Source organism: Alosa alosa, chromosome 9, assembly GCF_017589495.1.
Source record: "Alosa alosa isolate M-15738 ecotype Scorff River chromosome 9, AALO_Geno_1.1, whole genome shotgun sequence".
In the NCBI taxonomy this organism is placed as follows: domain Eukaryota; kingdom Metazoa; phylum Chordata; class Actinopteri; order Clupeiformes; family Clupeidae; genus Alosa; species Alosa alosa.
In genome coordinates, this window is record NC_063197.1 from 15476021 (window position 1) to 15494843 (window position 18823).

Below are 18823 nucleotides of genomic sequence, written 5' to 3' on the forward strand. Positions count from 1 at the left end.
TGAGGACTTCATATCTCCCCATCGCACGCAGTGCTTTATATATGGAAGGTTATGACACTGATGGAATTTAGTCCCGATGATGAGAGATGAGATAAGGGCCAGAGTGTTGAAGCGTATCGTGCCACTGGCTCTCATTGTGAGCACTTTCACCTGCATGCTCAACATCTTGTGGGGGTGTCTTTTGCAGGACCACAATGTGCTGGCCTAACATTGCAACACCACTGCGGGGCAGGACGAGGGTTACCTCTTGATTGCATCAACGCCCATCACATCTCTCAGCATTCCATGGCCTTGGTCCATATAGAGAAATGTTGTTGCTGGGAAACCCCTGTTGGTTTATGGAAACTGTGAGCTTTATCAGCAGTCTGAATGGGCAATCTCCATCAGCCTTTTAGAAACTGAAACATTAACTGCTGCACAGCACAACACAAGCGTGACACAGATGTCTATTCACACAGATGATCACGGTTTAAAACCTATCTAGCTGCAGTACCTTAGGCTATTGTCCAGTCACTAAAAACGTGCAAATGCACAGAATTTTTTTTTACTTAAGGTCAATGAGGTGCAATAAAACTTCATATTAATATATGACAAATAACATGTTGTAATGCACTTAACAAGTAATTCTGAATTCTACATGTAAGTAGCTGATCATAGAGTCATAAATGTATTGACTTGGCTAGGTAACATAGGTATTTGTTGCTCACGTTTGTCAAAAGAAAATGCACTCCAATAGGCCTACAATAAAGCTTGGTAATATCTCAGAGCCGTAAGCATTAAAGGCGACAGAGCCTTTGCAGTCGCTGCTCCACGCTTGTGGAATCAGTTGCCACCTGATATAAGAACTGTCCCCTCCATCACTGCTTTTAATTCAAGGCTCAAAACCCACCTGTACCCTCTGGCCTTCTCTGCCCTCTAACATACTATGCTTGCTTTTTGTGCCCTGCTGTTCCTTGTTAAATGTGTAGATGTATGTGTATTTTATTTGTATATATTTTATTTTATTTTATTTTTTATTTACTTTATTTATTTATTATTTACTTTGGTCAGTACAAGCTATGTATAAATGTGCTATTCAAATACATTTTACTTACTTACTTACTTTTACTATATTACAGTAATATGATTCTATACGGCTATGGAACATCTTATCTGTGTGTGCCCCCTGTTGGTCAATAAGAGACTCTACGTCTCTTTAATATTTTTGGGGACTAAGCCTATTTTATACAGTCTATTGACTAAACACGTGAAAAAAATATTGCCATATTTGATAAATAGCTTACACAGCACATTGTAAACGTTACATTGTATTGTAACGGTGAATCTACTAGTAGCTTACGAAAAGAGGAAAAGGTTGATGTAACAATGTAACATTGTAATGGCACTTCGCGAAATGTCTTTTGAGCCATCAAAGTTTCCGTAACCAGGTTTGCGCGCGGCAGATTCAACAGCGTTTTGTAAACAGAAGGCGATGTGCTAATCTCCTGATATGTTGTATAGTTATTCTTTGCCTCTCTCATCGTGTATAACGAAGAATTGCAACGTTGTTTTGTGTTGCTGTGTTTATGGTTATTTTAAGAGGCATGGTCGACTACATAGGCAATGTTTGTAGAGTTAACGTTAGTTAACCCAACTAACGTTAGCTAATTTATGTTAAGACAAGCTTGGTAACCAGCTAGCTAACATCCCATTTGGACATAAAGCTTTGCGACAAAACATTTTAAGTTCTGTTTTTGTGTCTCGCTCAGTGTGTCTCAGTTCATAATCAGAGAATATGGTAAGTGGGCATTTTACGTTGTTATTTAATTTGCATGATGTTACTTGGCCTATAAACCTGATTTACATTTTACATTTACATTTCAAAGTTAGCATAGCTGGTAAAACTATAAAATCAGTCGTTACTCATCACATCAAGTCAGCTTGATCAGGAGTTTTAGTGATGATCATTGTCTTGTAGAGAAGAAGCTTAGCACCAAGTCAAGTTGCCAAAAGAAGAAGTGGTGATTCCGACGACGACGAGGACTGGAATCCTGAACAGGTAACAGTAAGTGTGTTGGCGACAAGTTAAACACACTGCAAGTTTGCTTTCTGTAGCACAGCTACACGTCATTCTTCACTAGACAATGACAGTGAGCAGAATGATTTGTTCCATTGCAGACAAGGAAGAGAAGAAAGGGAGATCCGGACTGCCGAGAGAACTTAATCTCCCCATACAGAAAACCTCTCACACAGTTAACCAATCGACCAGTATGTGTGGACAGCGGTCAGCACGTAAGTTGTCCAAATGTGGTATTCTGTATGATTTCTTCATGATCGGATTCGCTAGTCCTTTTTTGAAAGGGGCTTGGACACAGCCCAGACAATGTTCAACAAACCTCAACATGTTGACTGCAGTCGTTAAAATGACCAATAACCAACTTCCGTCTTCACACATCACAGACAATAATTTGACAAGAATTACTTTTTGACATGTCAAACTCAAACAAGTCCATCCAACAAACACAGACTGATGTTGCACTCTGACACTTGGTGTTTGTTGGCATTTGTTGGGGCAGTGTGCAGGCACTTAACACAATACCTTACATTTTTTGTTGATTATTGCAGGAGGCCTTTATTCGCAGCATCCTTTCAAGGCCATTCAAAATTCCCATAGCCAACTACACAGGTACTTGCAATACACCCTCACTGTACAGTTCAGTTCAGCTCAATGTGAATTTTCACCTGATGTATTATCAGCATTGAGAGGTCATTCAGTGGCATCTTTGCAGGTGCACTGGGAATACGAGCTCTGGGCCTGAAGCGGGCTGGGGTCAGGAAGGCTCTTCATGACCCATTTGAGGTGGACGCACTGGTTCTTTATGAGCCACCGGTTCTGAGTGCCCATGACATGATCAAAGCTGACAAGTGAGTTATTGCTCTTCTCTTGTTTGTATCACACATCTATGTTGATCTCTTTGTGTTTTGTCTTTAAAAGTTTGAGAGAGAGATGAGCATCCTAAATGTAAGGACATTTAGTAGTTATGATGACAGTGACGTAAGTTGTTATTTCATATGTGTTCTCTGCAGAGACAAACTTCCTGTTCACGTTGTTGTGGATCCAGTGCTTGGCAAAGTACTGAGGCCTCATCAGCGAGAGGTAAACATTTGTCATGGCTGATTTTCACATTTAAGGCCATTTCAGGACATTCAAGGCTTTCAGGACATTTTCAGACACATTTTAAATATGAACATATACCGTTTTGCTTGATCTAACAGGGTGTAAAGTTCCTTTGGGACTGCGTGACAGGGAGACGTATCCCTGACTCATTTGGCTGCATCATGGCGGATGAGATGGGTCTGGGCAAGACTCTGCAGTGCATCACCCTCTTGTGGACACTGCTGCGTCAGAGCCCAGACTGTAAACCAGAGATAGACAAGGCCATCGTGGTCTCTCCCTCTAGCTTGGTGCGCAACTGGTACAATGAAGTCGGCAAATGGCTGGGAGGACGTGTTCAGCCGCTGGCTATTGATGGCGGCTCAAAAGATGAGATTGATCGCAAACTAGGTAAGTCACCAGCAAAGATTTGCAGACTGTGCTGGTTGGCCCTTAGTGGCCTCTAATGTGTTTTGTGTGTAAATGTGACTTTTACTTTTACTTTGGTAGAGCGCTTCAATGCACAGCATGGCTTGAGGGTGCCTTCTCCGATCCTTATCATTTCATATGAAACGTTCCGTCTGCACGCTGCAGTCCTGCACAAGGGAAAAGTCGGCCTGGTCATATGCGATGAGGTAAGCTAGTTTCCCCTGCTTACTACACTGGATAAACAGCTCCATACTTCAGTTTCCTCTACTACATTAACATGCTCAGCATATGTAAATGAAAAAACCTGTGTTTTGTGTTTTCTTGTTCAATTAAGAAATCAAATTAAATACAAAATTGGCATCGTGGGTATAAATAATTACAGCCTTAACTGTAAATGCTCAGCATCACCTCAACGGTTGCTTGATTTATTGTTAGGGTCACCGACTGAAGAACTCAGACAACCAGACCTACCAGGCACTGAATGCCATGAATTCCCAGAGACGAGTGCTCATATCTGGCACTCCCATTCAGAACGACCTGCTAGAATATTTCAGCCTGGTGCACTTTGTCAATGCCGGAATCCTTGGTAAGTAATCATTGTGTGTTTGAGTCTGGAGCCAACTTTGGCAAATACTAGTGACCTTTGACCCTCCCATTCTTTGCAGTCTTTGGTGTTGTTTCTCATGTATTCCCTGCTCCTCTGGCACACTCAGGCACTGCGCAGGAATTTAAGAAGCGCTTTGAGCTTCCCATCCTGAAGGGTCGTGATGCAGACGCCAGCGATAAGGATAGGGCCACTGGAGAGGAGAAACTCAAAGAGCTTATTAGCATTGTGAACAGGTCAGTCTTCTCTCCTTTTGGCTGAACAAGGGTCTTTCCTGCTTTAATGAAGAATAGCATATTTTTTCCCCTCTGGAGCTATAGTGAGTCCTCGAGTCTGGGAAATATGGCTTGATTTGATTTTTTTTGTGTGTTTTTCAGATGCCTGATTAGAAGGACTTCAGACATACTCTCCAAATATCTCCCAGTGAAGATAGAGCAGGTTGTCTGTTGCAGGTATGACTGGTGTACATTGCAAATCTAATTCATTTGGAAAAATATGCCTTTGAATGTATGGTACAAGTTGAATGTATGGTACAAGTTGATAAAAGTTACATCTACAAATGAAGAGCAGAAGCAAAACATTTTGGTATATACCGGTAGTCATAAGTGGGGGCGTGACCCTGACACTTGGGTTGGGATTGGGTTGTGTTTTTTAACACGTCCTGTGTCCTGTGTACCTGTAGACTCACCCCTCTGCAGAGTGAGCTGTACAAGCGCTTCCTGCGGCAGGCCAAGCCTGTGGAAAGCCTTCAGGGGGGCAAGATCAGTGTCTCCTCCCTCTCCTCCATCACCTCGCTCAAGAAACTCTGCAACCGTGAGTGCTCACACTTACACAACAGTGTCACACACACACACATACATACATATATACATATACACACACACACACACTCACTCACTCTCTTTGTCTATTTTTTTATAATATGTATGTGCTTCATTTTGAACTATTGATCAGCCCAACGGAACATACTTTAGTGTATTTTCCCTCTGTTGTTCTTAGATCCTTCTCTCATCTATGACAAGTGTGTGGAGGGAGAGGAGGGCTTTGAGGGGGCCCTGGATCTCTTCCCATCTGGCTACAGCACAAAGGCTGTGGAGCCGCAGCTCTCTGGTAAACCTTTTTGCAGTGTTAGCCTTTTTGACTGACATGAGTTTTTAATGTCATGGTAAAACATTCTGGCTCATGGCTGCTGTAGTCTGTTGTAGGTCCTAGTAGTGATCTGACTGATGTTAAGATTTTGTTGAAAATACCTGAGTGCAAGGGATGCTTGGTCACTTTGTGAAATACCTGTGGCTTTTACTTATTTTTAAACAGGCCTTTCATGCATTGTCCATAACAAATGCTTAAACACTGATGATGTAATCGTTTTTCTTGCAGGGAAAATGCTGGTGCTGGATTACATACTTGCGATGACAAAAAGTACAACAAGCGATAAAGTGGTACTGGTCTCCAACTACACCCAAACTCTGGACCTTTTCGAGAAGTTATGTCGAACTCGAAGGTGGGAGAAATTCGCACCTGTCTCATGGCTACTCTTCAGACTTTTTCTTTAGATGTTTCTTGTTTGGTTGTGTGTCATTTGCTTTGTACATCAGCATTGAAAAAATGTCTTTGTACTTTAGATACCTCTATGTTCGCCTGGACGGAACCATGTCTATCAAGAAACGGGCAAAGATAGTGGAGAGGTTCAACAGTCCTTCTGTAAGTATCTTGATCATCCTTTCTGTCATGCCTGAATGAAGTAAAAGTAAAAGCCTTTCCTCCTGAAGTCCTTCCTTCACTCACATCTCCCCCTCCCTCAGAATCCCGAGTTCATCTTCATGCTGAGCAGCAAGGCAGGAGGATGTGGCCTCAATCTGATTGGAGCCAACCGGCTGGTGATGTTCGACCCCGACTGGAATCCAGCCAATGACGAACAGGCCATGGCCCGTGTGTGGAGGGATGGGCAGAAGAAGACCTGCTTCATCTACAGGCTGCTTTCCGTGAGTTAAAAAACTTTATGAATACTCTGACTGACTATCCTTTTTTTAATTTTCCAGCATTCATAGAGGTCTTTGCCTGCATTTTGTGTGCGTGTGTGTGTGTGTGTGTGTGTGTGCTCACACAGACGGGTACTATTGAGGAGAAGATCCTGCAGAGGCAGGCCCATAAGAAGGCCCTTAGCAGCTGTGTGGTGGACGAGGAGCAGGACGTGGAGAGACACTTCTCCCTTGGAGAGCTGCGAGAGCTCTTTTCCCTCAACGAGGAGACCACCAGCGACACGCATGACCGGTAGGGACCTATTATTGTCGCGATTTAAAGTAATGATTTAAAATGCTTTTCATGTTGCTTAACTGGTCACCTAAGGTGTACGAGTCACAACAGTACCATAAACTGTTAATCTGACTTAATAACTCAAAATGAAATATGAATTTAGTGGTTTACTTTGGTTAACAAAAGTTATAGTCTAAATTATTTCTGATTTGGCCATTTAGAGATGTCAGTAGTTGTCTTATCACTGGATGACCTTGAACAGTCAAAATAACTTGTCCCTTAAACATGTTATATAACAAAAAAGACACATCTGCAATGGCATTTTGCCTTTAAATGACCCATTTCAGCAGTCCCCATTCCTTTTCTACCACATATTTAAGGGAACAATGCACACACATGACCATTAAATACTTTTATATGTATTTAAGTAAATACCTTTTAGACCTCTCTGGCATTTATCCTGTTGCATTATTAGGGAGTTATCCATTGATTCATGGCCGAGCTTTGCTGAGCAATGATATGATCATCTCCTCAGGTTCCGCTGCAAGCGCTGCGTAAACGGGCGCCAGGTGCGGCCTCCCCCGGAGGACGCAGACTGCACTAGTGACCTGTCCCTCTGGCAGCACTGCTCGGACAAGAGGGGCCTGAAGGACTCGATGCTCTCGGCCGCCTGGGACGCGGCCGTCTCCTTCGCCTTCCACCAGCGCTCTCACGAGGACCAAAGAGGAGTGGTGTGACCCACTTACTGTGAGACAAAGAGGTTAAACCACAAACCCCAATTCTCTCTGAAAGGAATCTGTAAACTCCTATCGACTGCTGTTGGAGAGACACTATGTGCATTATGGGTAATGCGGTTGTTTAGGGGAAGCAGGGCCATGCCTCAGCCAGAACAAAAGTGGATTACTTATACCAACCTCAGTATGTATAAATTCCAAACCACAAATATTTCCGAGGCTGCTGGCGCCCCAGAAATTGACTTGAGGTTTTGACATGTACTTAAGTTACTTGTTTTGCGCTTGTACATTCGTTTTTTTTATTTTTATTATTTGTGCTGTTTTCCATTGAATTTTTTGTGTATTTATTGTGTGAATGCTCAGCATTCATGTGTCTTTTTCTGTAAATATTTCATTGTTAAATGCATATATTAAAAATGTTATTGTGATAACTAGAGTAGTTATGGATAAAGTGTGCTTACGATCATACAGTAGGTTTTGTTATTTGTTGTTTTACCACCTGAATTTTAAACAAAGCATTACAGGACTAAATCATTAATTGTGGGTGCACAAGACTTCCAATTTAACCTTTTACATCTTAAACTGCATGAACTTTGTAATGGGTTCATTTCCAAACACACAACATCCAAATTCTTAGGACTCCAATAACTAAATGATGCACTGCTCTTCCATAAATGACAATCCAAGTAAAAATGATTTATTCATGTTTTCTTCAAACACGTACAAAAATTAGATGCTGAAAATGTGCACCGTTCCAACTTCCACGTCTGCTGTAGACTCGGTTTGGCCACAGCACAGTGGCCCTGGTTACATCATACTAATGTGATCTGCCATGGTGGACCTGGAGTCCCAGCTGTCTGTGAGTATGTGGCAGAAGGGAATGAGAGACCTCAGCGCTCGCTCCTTCACATCCTGATCCCGGTCCAATGGGTTTAACCGGAGGTCCAGAATCAGTCTCGAACTGGGGTGGTGGGACCTCTTATGTAAACTTAGTAAGGTGCTGAACTCAAGCAGGTCAGCAGGCAAGATGTAATTTGAGCTGTGTAAAGATATACTGTATATAAAACCCTTTCAACATCAATAGGAAACCCAAAGAAAAGTAATTTGCCACTATATGCACTCGTTAACAGTAAAAAAAAAAATCTCAGTGAAAATCAGATTATTATTATGATACGATTGATAATATTTTTAAAATATACAATAATGTCTGTCTGTCTTACCTGAGATCCAGTTTCAGTATACTGCTTGGAGAGTTTCCTGAGAATAGTTCTGCTAAATCTTTCACACTTTTGGCTGTTGGATGAAAACATCTTTAGTTTATTGTATTACTGACATTAAGTGATTCTGGTCAGGATCAAGTAGGGGCTGACATCTTACCCAGTCGATTTTCAGGCAGTGCAAGAGACTGTAGAGAACACAGCCCCTTGAGTGTCTTCACAAAGGGCACAAGAAAGTCTTCATTCGTAGTGCATTTGTCAAGTAGCTGACAGTCTTTCAAGCATATGTCTGTGGTTATGAACAAACATTATGTCAAATGTTGTCATCAGCAGTATTCAGCAATAAAGTAGTTTAATTTGTTACTACCAATCTTCCCAAACTTCTTTTAACCAAAAATTACCTTGCAGCAAAGAGTTCTCCAAGAGATGAAGAATTTCACAATGACAGCTGGCCAAATTGATGTCATCCAATGTAAGTGACTTCAAGGTTTTATTTGACTCTAAAAAATGAGAATGCACAAAATATACAGTTAACAAAATGATTCATACCCCTCATATTGATCTAATATTGATCTAATGTTGATTTTGTCTTTATCATTATGCTTGTTCTGACTGAAAATGACGATGTCAAAAAGTTGTAAGACAATGTGGTAGAAAGCATTTTCACCTTTTTTTTTTAATTGTTATGAAAAATGCCATGTCAAACTATTCATACCCTCATACCCTTTTTTAAATAATCTTTGAAACATCTTTAAATCATAATGGAAACATCTTTAAATCATCTTTCACAGCTTTCAAACTGGTTCTTATACCTACCAAGCCTCTCAATGTCTCCACAATGATTGTACATCGCACCTTTTTAGCAGCAATCCGGGATTTAAGGCAGGAACGATTCTTTTCCATCACTCTGGCCTTGCGCTCACTTTTTTGACGGATTGAGGTCTGGAGTCTGGCTGGGCCACTCTAAGTGAGCACAAGGCCAGAGTGATGGCAAACAATCGTTCCTACCTCAAAACACTGACTGCTGTTAATAAGATGCAGTCTAGAATCATTATGGAGACATGGAGAGGCTAGGTAGGTACTACTGTATATGAACCATTTTGAGAGCTGTTAATGCAAATAAAGATGTTTCCATTGACTATTTAAAAAGGGTATGAATATTTTTGGACAAGCCACTTTTCATAAAATTTTAAAAAGATGAAAACGCTTCTTTTTTTATCCATTTTTCTCCCATATTGTCTTACGAACTTTTGGCATGTGGTCATTTTCAGCCAGAACAATCATATTGGTCAATATTAAATCAATATTTGCCAGTGGTATGAATCATTTTGTTCTTAACTGTAATTAAGGTTTAAAGTATTCAAGATGGCTGGCTACACCAATATTCTTGGCCTGACCTAACAATCCAGTATGTGTCAACGGTCACATTAAAAAGTGGGAAAGTAAAGATCATTACTTAGTACTTGGCAAGAATAACACATAGATAAATAATCAGTCATTACACTGAGAAGGGAAGCGTTAGGGACTGTTCATTATTTATAAACGGGGCCACCGGAGGAATTTGGAGTGCTTCAATCAAAAGTTGCATGACCCTCCCCTGCCTGTCAGAAAATTTTCAACGACCCTCCAGCAGTATTTTCAAATAAGACATGACCCTCCCCGGCTAATTGTCGATACCTTCCGCCCACGCTTTTAAGCGCTATGAAAACACATCGGCTTAGGCTACCATTCTAAATTCAACCTCTGCTTTCTGATCTTACACATCGCACTTCACCAAGATGGTGGCCATTTCAGTAGCATTGTTGTAACATTGTTGTGGAAACACAATAAGCATGGAAACTAAATGCACACTTCCTGCAACTGCATTAGCCTACTTGAAATAAGTTACTCCTCTAGTATTCACATGAAATAAAACAATAAAACATTGAGACCATTCAACAAAGCACACTGGGTAATAACAAATTCAACACATGAACTTGTTGCTATGGACTCGTCTCTAGGCTTACTCAGTCATTGTAAAGCTGCCTAAGCTGAACATTATCCAAAACTCAATTTCTCAGACAAGCGTCAATTTGGGAGCTTGCTACCTTCCTTCCTTCTCAAATGACTTGAAAAGGCCGTTTGCACAATTTCACAAATAATCACAGGGACCGAAAAATACCTAACATGCCAACTTTTTCCGGGTTTATCATTTTAACTTTTCCCCACTGTCTTGCCGTTTTAATTATTTTCCCGTAGAATATCCCATATTACTGTAATACTCTCATAACATTAGTCCTGCATTCTGGCCTGTCTCTGTGTTGTCCTGTTGTTACCCCTTGCCCTTCCAGTGAAACAGATGTATTCAAATCATCGTTTTGCTTGCTTGAATGCGAACTCAGAGTGATGTTAACCTAGGCTTATTTTAGTTAACGACGTGGTTGTCGTGAGCGCACGATTGGCGCTTGCAGTGTTCGGCCGTAGGCTATGTCTACGTGTGCACCTGCCAGGCAGGGATGGATTACTGCACGGGCCTACCGGGCCCAGGCCCAGGGGCCCAAGGGGTCAGGGGGCCCTGAAGCCCAAGCCTTCGCATGGAATCATTGCCTCAATATCAACAAATCAGGATGTAGGATGTAGGCTATGAATCTGATTGAATTTAGTATTGGCCATCCCCAAAATGCACCAGAATACAGGAAATCACATCAAACAAATAAAAAAAAAAAACAAAAACCCTCCCACATATACGACAATTACTGGGGGGCCCTTAATACATCTGGGCCCAGGGGCCCGAAAGTTCATAATCCGCCCATGCTGCCAGGCTACTCAGCTAGCCTACGAGTAGACAAAGAATTCCCCCTGTATATTCACTCCAAGTTGGCCTACCATAACTTACCAACTTTACACTGTAGACCATAAACTGGCTATTTATATGACCAATGTATTTGTTCAACTTTATGAAGCAGAATTACGCACTGCTACTTGGAACGTAACACATTTTTGTTGGCAGGAGAGAGAATGACAGCGATTAACAAATTGCACTTGTTGCTGATTACCAATAAATAGGGCCTACTATATATTTTTTTGCAAACAACAAAAACAGAAAGGATGGAGACAGCAAAGCTAGAGATGGGCAGGAACAAGGTCAATTGGTAGAAATGCTTGTCAAAACGTTAGGAGCTGGATGTGTGGATGAATGAAGCACAAGTATGCTTTATGTTAGGCATGCACACTGTTTAAAGTTAGGCTACACGGTAAACTACAAGTAAACCAAAGTTAAATTGAGCTTTTTTAGGGCAGGATAAAGTTGACCAAATGGATATAGGCTGTTAGGCGTGAATAAAGTAGGGTACTTTGTTGCTCCAACCCTTCAAAAGTTAATGGGGACTAATGTTGACATTTTCCATCAGATTTTATGCGGAGAAACCCGAAATCTCCTTATTTTCATTGTTCAATGTTGACAGAGCTATGGAACGAAAGAGAACATTATATGGCGACAGAAATCAACAATCAAACAAGCCACTTTGATTTTTTGCTGTTTTCATTAATACAAAAGATGGGTGACCCCCCCCTCCTAGACAAAAAAAAAAAAGTTAGGTGACCCTCCCCTTAATAAATAATAAAAAGACATGACCCTCCCCTATTTTCCTCCGGTGGACCCGTTTATAAATAACGAACAGTCCCTTACTGAGATTTTTGATATGAGCTCAATGGCTGATCAAATTACACCCTTTCCTTTCATGCTCTTGAAGCAATGTGCATAGCAAAGACTACAGGCACCAGATATTTGTGAGCACACACAGAACATATAGCTAGATGACTGTGAGGAGCAGTTCACTGAAATTTTAAAAGCGTACTGAATAAAGTTCATGGTTCAGACAAGCTTACCTGCCAGTGTGCTGAGTATAGGTGAAGCCGGGTGGATCCCTGACACATGGAGACTGCGGAGATTTGGTGTTTGTCTCAGTGTAGTCAGAAGGCCCTCCATATCTACTTGAACTTTTCCATGGGAAGATTTCACTGACAGCTTCTCCAATAAAAACACTGTCAAAGGGACAGAGAGATACACTCTTCAGATCAAAGTAAGGTTTTTTAAGGAAAGTTACATTTTCTACAAAGACAATATCTTGAATATCCAGCAGTTATGAAAGTTGTTTATTTAAAGTGAAAAGAAAGTTTGTAATTGTTTGAGATCATGTAATCTATAGTGAGCACTTAAAACATACACAACCAGAATCTTGAAGGCCTTTAATAACATAATTATATGCCTTACTATACCTTTAGGTTCTAGTGGCTTCAGGGCCCTCATAGGTATAAGTTTGTTGCATGAGCCTGGTGCTGGAGGGAAGACGTCCAGAGAGAGAGACCTAAGTGAGGGGCAGGCCTCCAAAACTGCATCAACAGGCGTGTGGTCGTTAACAGCCATGGAAAGATCTTGGAGGATGCAGCCTGGCTTGCTACACAACATCTGGAGAGAATTCACCAACACCTGCAGATCAGAGTCCTTGAACAGTCCTGCAAAAAAGCACCAGACTTATCAACAAGACTTGAAAAGTCTATCACCACCAGGCTATCAACAGCAAGACTTGTCAACATTGTCAATTGCATAATTTACAAGAATATTTTTGGGGCTTTTTGTCTCTATTTCGATTGGACAGTGAAGAGTGACAGGAAGCACTTGGACCCAAATGTGGTAAAAATGCTACCATTTTTGCCACAGCTTCCCTATCGATTGATATTTCTACAAATATCTTATCAGAATGAAACTTTGTTTCTATATGTTTGTGAACACTTTCATGACATACTCTCATTGTGAAGATGAAGGGTGTGCAGACAGCGCCAGAAGGGTAGGGATGGTGACACCACATTAATGATTTCAAAGGGGGTCACTTGCATGTCAAGCGAGTTTATCTGTCCTTTTGGGCATATGGGGCCACACTTAGGCAGAAACGTGTCACAGGGGAATTCCGTGGGCATGTCCCAGAGCCAAGTAATCCTCCGACGTTTACATGCCACCTCCTCCATGGCAGTGCCACTGCGCTGGAGGCCAGTGGAGCTGGCGTCTGAACCACAGGGCTGTGTGACCTGGATGCTGGAGGAGGTGCCTGCAACAGGCAGCTCAACGGACTCCTGGCTTAAATGGAGTGGTCCCACTCCTTCAGGTCTTCTACACCTGGTGGTAATCCAGTTCTGAAGATCAAGACCATAGCATCGTCCCATCTCGACGTCCTTCACAGAGCCGTGGTCGAGGAGGCGATGGAGGATGTACAGCAAGTCTTTCTCCACTCCAGTCCATGGACTCCAACGATCTAGCAGCTTGAGACACCCTGCTCCTCTCTCTAGCTCAGATAAGATGGGCTTAAGCTCCACAGAAGCTAGCCGGCACACCTTCCTGGACACGACTGACAGAGTCTGGACATAGGAGACAGTCATGGAGAGGACAGTCTGCTCACTGAGGTTTGACAGATACTTTTTGTCCCCTCTGTTGTGTGTGTACAGTGCTACATGGAAGAGCCTCTCCAGGGATTTCTGCTTCCAGTCACAATAAGGCTGAGAAACCTTAAGTGAGAAAAACAAAACAGAAGTAAGTAAATTAGTAAATTAATTCACTAATTTAACCAAAGTGTTGTTAGGTCGACTGTATCAAATGGTAATTTTAGTAGCTGCTAGCATACCATTGGTCTGCAACGCCAAGTCTTGACCAGATCTTTGAATATGAATTCCCACACAAATGACGTGGAAATTCCTTGGAGAGAAGAAAATATAAGATCACAGGCACATTAGTGTCAAATACAGTAACGTTAACATCACCGTTGTTCTAAATAAACAAATGATGCTAAAAATCAATCACCTTTGCTTTGAACTGCTGACTCAATTCTGTCGAGGTAAACGATGTTAAGATGAGGAAGAATGTCTTTAAGAAGGCTGGCCGGTAAATCTAGATAGAATTGAGTCCAAAATAAGGGTTATAAGGGTGTTAAATTCCTCGTGTTATCACTGTTGCAGTAGTAGTTAACCAAGTATATGTGACACACAATAGCTTTGCATATTGGCACCTACCCGAAATCCTTTCCTCAAGAACAGACATATGCTGACAAACAAGTTTGATACATGTTTGAACCAGGCTTTCAACAGCTGCAGATTTTCCACTTGTTTCCACTTTAGCCATTGTGAAGCCAATTTCCAGAGAGTTTACTAGTCCAACCTAACCTATTCATTCGGCGATTCTCGCTAGCTAACAATCTGAGTTAGCTAGCCAGTTTAGAAAGACCTAGCTAAACCATTTTTCTCTGCCCTAATAAACTGATGTAGGTGGCAAGAAGTAAATGTTCTTTCGACGTTGTCCACTCCATGGTAAGACATGAGACTCCTAGTAAATGTTATTAAACCCTTTAGCATTGCAATCAGTCAGACTTGACTTGGGGTAGTCTTCCCAAACCATAGCAATCAACCACTGCTCGTATACATCGGCGCACATGCAACTCTACGTCATCCAGAGACGACGGAAATTGCTGCAAGTGCTCATGGCAGTAGGAGTAGTATTGCGGTAAATCAGTTTTATAAGCCTTACAGTGGGACTATTTAACATTGACCTATTACTGTCAAACCCGTAACCATTGGTCTGCTAGTGTTGTCTGTAATATGAGCAAATACATTCTCCCCGTGTCAGTGTTTGGCACGGCGTTTGGCTGTGCGGTTCTCCTTCAGTAAGTAAACAATGTCAACATGATTCTGACAGTCACCTTAGGATGATGATGCTGCTGCACATGAACTGGTTGAGCATGTCAGTTTTAAGTTAAAGTCGTCTGATTTTACATAGTGGTTTTGGTTGAGAAAAATGACTTCACAGACTTTGGTTGTGAAAGGTGACCTTTAAATTCTTCTTAAGGAATTATGTTACTGGGGGTCCATGTCCATCTAAAGCCAAGATCCCTGGGAAGACCATTGTCATCACAGGTGCTAACACAGGCATTGGCAAGGAGACTGCCCGGGAGTTGGCCAGGAGAGGTGGGTTGGTTGACATAGCAAAGACATTGTGGTGATGCCTCCTTCAACTTTATTTATCCCAAGGGACAATTTGCATACAGTGGCCACTAGGGTTGCAGGGTTGCGTCCTACCCACTGTGTTAATAAGCAAGCAAGGCTCCTAGGTCTCTTTTAGGGATAACACTAGTGACTGACCATTAGAACTGATTATGGTAGGCCTACCCTGCATGCACGACTGGGGAAATGATATGGGTTCTGTCCATATGGCTTATGCACTGATGGATTTGGTTCCAGAGTTTATCTAGGAACTCTGCTTGCTTAAGTAGCCTCTAGTATTACTACAATTGAATTGACCTGTAGTCAGAATTAGAACCCTATAAAACTAAACGCTAGCCTACATATAAGGAAACAGCTGGACTGAAAGTCTCTCCACGCCTTCTGACTCAGAACACAAGAACATGAGTTTGCAGAATTTGCAGACTTACGTTGCAGCTTTGTCTTGTGTGGCCCCTTGTACCCTTGGCTTCGTCAGTTTCTCCCAGCATTAATGCATGGTTGCTTGTGACACAGTGAGTAGGATGCATGGCTGCACCTGTCAAAGGGTATACAAGCTTATAAACCCAAAGGGGGTTAGGGGGAGGGCCTAAAGGGAATTTATTCTCCAACCACCTTTCAACCGGTTCAACCTGCAGAGGGCATCAGAACATCAAAACTTCATGAAATCAATAGTACAAGTAGGTTTGAAAAGCAGTTTAGTATTTAACATTGCAATTCATATTGATATTGTCATGTCAACTTTGTAAACAGGTGGCAGGATTATTATGGGATGTCGTGACATGGAGAAGTGTGAAGCAGCAGCTCGTGAGATCAGAGGAAAGACACTGAACAAACATGTGTATGCCAGACACATTGACCTCGCCTCCATCAAATCTATAAAGGCTTTTGTCCAAAAGATCAAGGAGGGTGAGACGTATGTTGATAACTAAACACACCATGAGTGATTCATTGTGATGTTGATACATGTACAGTCATGGCCAAACATTTTTGGCAGAGACACAAATGTTGTGTGTGCAAACTTTGCAGCTTCAGTTTTTGTGGTGGCGATTCACATTGTTAATCGCTACATTATATTGTGCAGAGTGATCAGATGCATATTACCAGTAATGCATTGCAAATAGGTCATAATTGTTCATCAGTATAGATGTGAAATATGTTTAATGTCTCTGTGTCTTATGTTTTTTTAAGAGGAGGAACATGTGGATGTGTTAATAAATAATGCAGGAGTAATGCGCTGTCCGGCATGGAAGACAGAAGATGGATTTGACATGCAGTTTGGGGTCAACTATCTCGGTAAGATGGTTGGTGAAATTGGAAATTGGCAAGCATGCATTTTTCCTCACACTGAAGCATAAACATGTACATACATAAATTTATGCATATGCTACACGTCTTTCATAGGTCACTTCCTGTTGACCAATCTCCTACTGGATAAGCTGAAAGCATCCACCCCTAGCAGGATCATTAACCTGTCATCTGTGGCTCATGTCACTGGGGAGGTGGACTTCGATGACCTGAACTGGGACTGCCGAAAGTTTGACACGAGGAAAGCATACAGCCAGAGCAAACTTGCTATTGTACTCTTCACACGAGAGCTTGCTAAGAGATTAGAGGGTATGTGTCAGGGCTGTGCAATTAATGAAATTTATGAATTGTCAATTATGACTTCCAATGATTATGAAAACAGCATTATCAAAATATTACAATTATATTATATTATTATTTTGCTGCATTTTGTTTTGCAACAATGCTTTTGTTTGTTTGGAAATCCAGTGCACCCCTTTGCTTTGCAGTGTAGCTAGCTATTGTATTAACTTTTTTGTATGCATTTTTTATTTGCTTTGTCAATATACAGTTATATTTGAGAGGGAACAGCAAAACAACAGTTATCTTCTTTTCCATTATTTTGTGTAGGTACTGGTGTTACTGTCAATGCCTTACATCCAGGAGTAGTTGGCACAGACTTGGGGAGACACACCGGCATGCACCAGTCACAGCTTTCCAGCACAGTGCTTTGTGAGTGAAGAATAGCTATGTGTGTAAAGAAGAGACATAGCATGTTTATACATAACACAAATACTGTATGAGTGTGATGTTTAGTTTTTTCATCATATTGCTTTTCTGTTTTGTGTGTGCAGCACCGTTTTTCTACTTGTTTGTGAAGTCTCCCACACTTGGGGCTCAGTCTAGTGTCTACCTAGCCGTTGCTAAGGAGTTGGAGGGTATTTCTGGCCGTTACTATGATGTGATGACTGAGAAGGATCCGGCCCCACAGGCACTTGATGAGAGAATGTCTGAGCGACTGTGGAATGCCAGTGTCACACTGCTGGGACTCAACGGACAAACAGTCTCACATGCACATCCTACGTCTCAGAGTGCCATAGCAACAGTGTCTCCTGAACTCACAAAGACAAATCCAGTCTTTACCACCACAACATCTGAGCCAGTCAAATCGACATGTTTGGACAAGCCCTAATCCAGTTTGAACTCAGGAGCATTCTCACATTGTGGAAATGTACTACACATATCACACCAAAATAAATATGGTCTTCATCATCACTATATGTTAACTCTAAGTCAAACCCTCCATAAGGGCTTACTATAGGTGCAGTCTGTAACTCTAATCAAATACACTTTTTGTCAAATTCAGGGAATTCATCTTCTTTAAGATGAATGTGTGAATCAATGTAATATCCTGGAGGCTAAAATCAACATTTTTGCTAGGCTGTAGAGAGATTGTGATTTTTTAACCATCTTACCAAACTCCACTGCAAATTGCTTCTCCTGGAATGTCTTAATTATGACTGCTGCTGCTGAAATTTAACATGCCGTATCACTGGCACAGTATTTGCATTGCACACACCATTTATTACAATTACACCAATAGGGGGCACTGCAACTTTCATATTTTAATACCTGCTTGGTGTCCTATGATCACTGTTTGTGGTGTAGGTGCTCTAAACACACACAAACACTCACACTCAAGCACATACATGCATGCAGACACTCACACTCACACAAATATTAAAATGCACACACAGGCACACAAATGTTTGTAGACATTCACACACACAGGGAATTGTCTCACTGCATGTGAAAACTCACACATACACCTAGGTACAGACCCAGGTAAACACAAACTGGCAAAAATCTAGACATACCACTGCATAATGGCAGTAGTATACTTCTTCATTGCAGATTGACTTTCATTTGTCTTTGTCTGTTTTTATAGACCTGTCTTAATGAGGTACCTTTTCTAGACTGCATATATATGCCATGGACATGGTATGCGGTTGCCTAAATCTATTTTTTGTGACCCCTTTTCTCATACACAATGTGAGGATGTGATGTGGTGGTTTTAAAACATATATATTTTTGTACAAGACATGGACATGGTATGCGGTTGCCTAAATCTATTTTTTTGTAATTT

At 41.5% G+C, this 18823-nt stretch overlaps 3 protein-coding genes across 4 annotated transcripts; 2 read left to right on the plus strand and 1 right to left on the minus strand.

Moving 5' to 3' along the window:
• The first annotated feature begins 1440 nt into the window (after positions 1-1440).
• rad54l (RAD54 like) lies at positions 1441-7561 on the plus strand. Its single transcript, XM_048252749.1, has 18 exons — positions 1441-1777; positions 1958-2038; positions 2158-2271; positions 2605-2665; positions 2769-2904; positions 3067-3136; positions 3256-3544; positions 3644-3768; positions 3998-4148; positions 4276-4402; positions 4544-4618; positions 4849-4979; positions 5166-5276; positions 5544-5667; positions 5789-5867; positions 5969-6148; positions 6274-6437; positions 6955-7561. Exons 1-18 carry the CDS (start codon positions 1775-1777, stop codon positions 7154-7156), a joined length of 2223 nt encoding a protein of 740 aa, XP_048108706.1. The 5' UTR covers positions 1441-1774; the 3' UTR covers positions 7157-7561.
• A 267-nt stretch (positions 7562-7828) lies between these two features.
• lrrc41 (leucine rich repeat containing 41) lies at positions 7829-14819 on the minus strand. Its single transcript, XM_048253322.1, has 10 exons — positions 14410-14819; positions 14201-14287; positions 14025-14095; positions 13155-13908; positions 12628-12864; positions 12238-12393; positions 8772-8870; positions 8531-8659; positions 8374-8446; positions 7829-8192 (listed from the first exon to the last, which is right to left on the minus strand). Exons 1-10 carry the CDS (start codon positions 14516-14518, stop codon positions 7961-7963), a joined length of 1947 nt encoding a protein of 648 aa, XP_048109279.1. The 5' UTR covers positions 14519-14819; the 3' UTR covers positions 7829-7960.
• Positions 14820-14850: 31 nt separating this feature from the next.
• On the plus strand, positions 14851-18372 carry LOC125301063 (retinol dehydrogenase 13-like). Of its 2 annotated transcripts, XM_048253324.1 has the most exons (7): positions 14851-15056; positions 15239-15357; positions 16144-16299; positions 16582-16686; positions 16795-17007; positions 17308-17409; positions 17532-18372. In XM_048253324.1, exons 1-7 carry the CDS (start codon positions 14992-14994, stop codon positions 17867-17869), a joined length of 1098 nt encoding a protein of 365 aa, XP_048109281.1. In that variant the 5' UTR covers positions 14851-14991; the 3' UTR covers positions 17870-18372. The 2 variants fall into 2 exon arrangements, with proteins under 2 accessions (XP_048109281.1, XP_048109282.1); XM_048253325.1 differs by lacking the exon at positions 15239-15357 and having other exon boundaries at positions 14987-15056.
• Positions 18373-18823: the final 451 nt, after the last annotated feature.

What these genes read in the sequence shown, in the direction of transcription:
- LOC125301063 (XM_048253324.1), top strand. Translation starts at nt 14,992, where the DNA reads ATGAGCAAATACATTCTCCCCGTGTCAGTGTTTGGCACGGCGTTTGGC. An exon ending in CCGGGAGTTGGCCAGGAGAG is followed by an intron (nt 15,358 to 16,143) that starts GTGGGTTGGTTG and finishes CTTTGTAAACAG; the next exon opens with GTGGCAGGATTATTATGGGA. An exon ending in GTTTGGGGTCAACTATCTCG is followed by an intron (nt 16,687 to 16,794) that starts GTAAGATGGTTG and finishes CGTCTTTCATAG; the next exon opens with GTCACTTCCTGTTGACCAAT.
- rad54l (XM_048252749.1), top strand. An exon ending in GCCTGGTCATATGCGATGAG is followed by an intron (nt 3,769 to 3,997) that starts GTAAGCTAGTTT and finishes ATTTATTGTTAG; the next exon opens with GGTCACCGACTGAAGAACTC. An exon ending in AGAGGTTCAACAGTCCTTCT is followed by an intron (nt 5,868 to 5,968) that starts GTAAGTATCTTG and finishes CCCCTCCCTCAG; the next exon opens with AATCCCGAGTTCATCTTCAT.
- lrrc41 (XM_048253322.1), bottom strand. Translation starts at nt 14,518, where the DNA reads ATGGCTAAAGTGGAAACAAGTGGAAAATCTGCAGCTGTTGAAAGCCTG. An exon ending in TCTTGAGGAAAGGATTTCGG is followed by an intron (nt 14,288 to 14,409) that starts GTAGGTGCCAAT and finishes AATTCTATCTAG; the next exon opens with ATTTACCGGCCAGCCTTCTT. An exon ending in ACTGCCTGAAAATCGACTGG is followed by an intron (nt 8,447 to 8,530) that starts GTAAGATGTCAG and finishes TTCATCCAACAG; the next exon opens with CCAAAAGTGTGAAAGATTTA.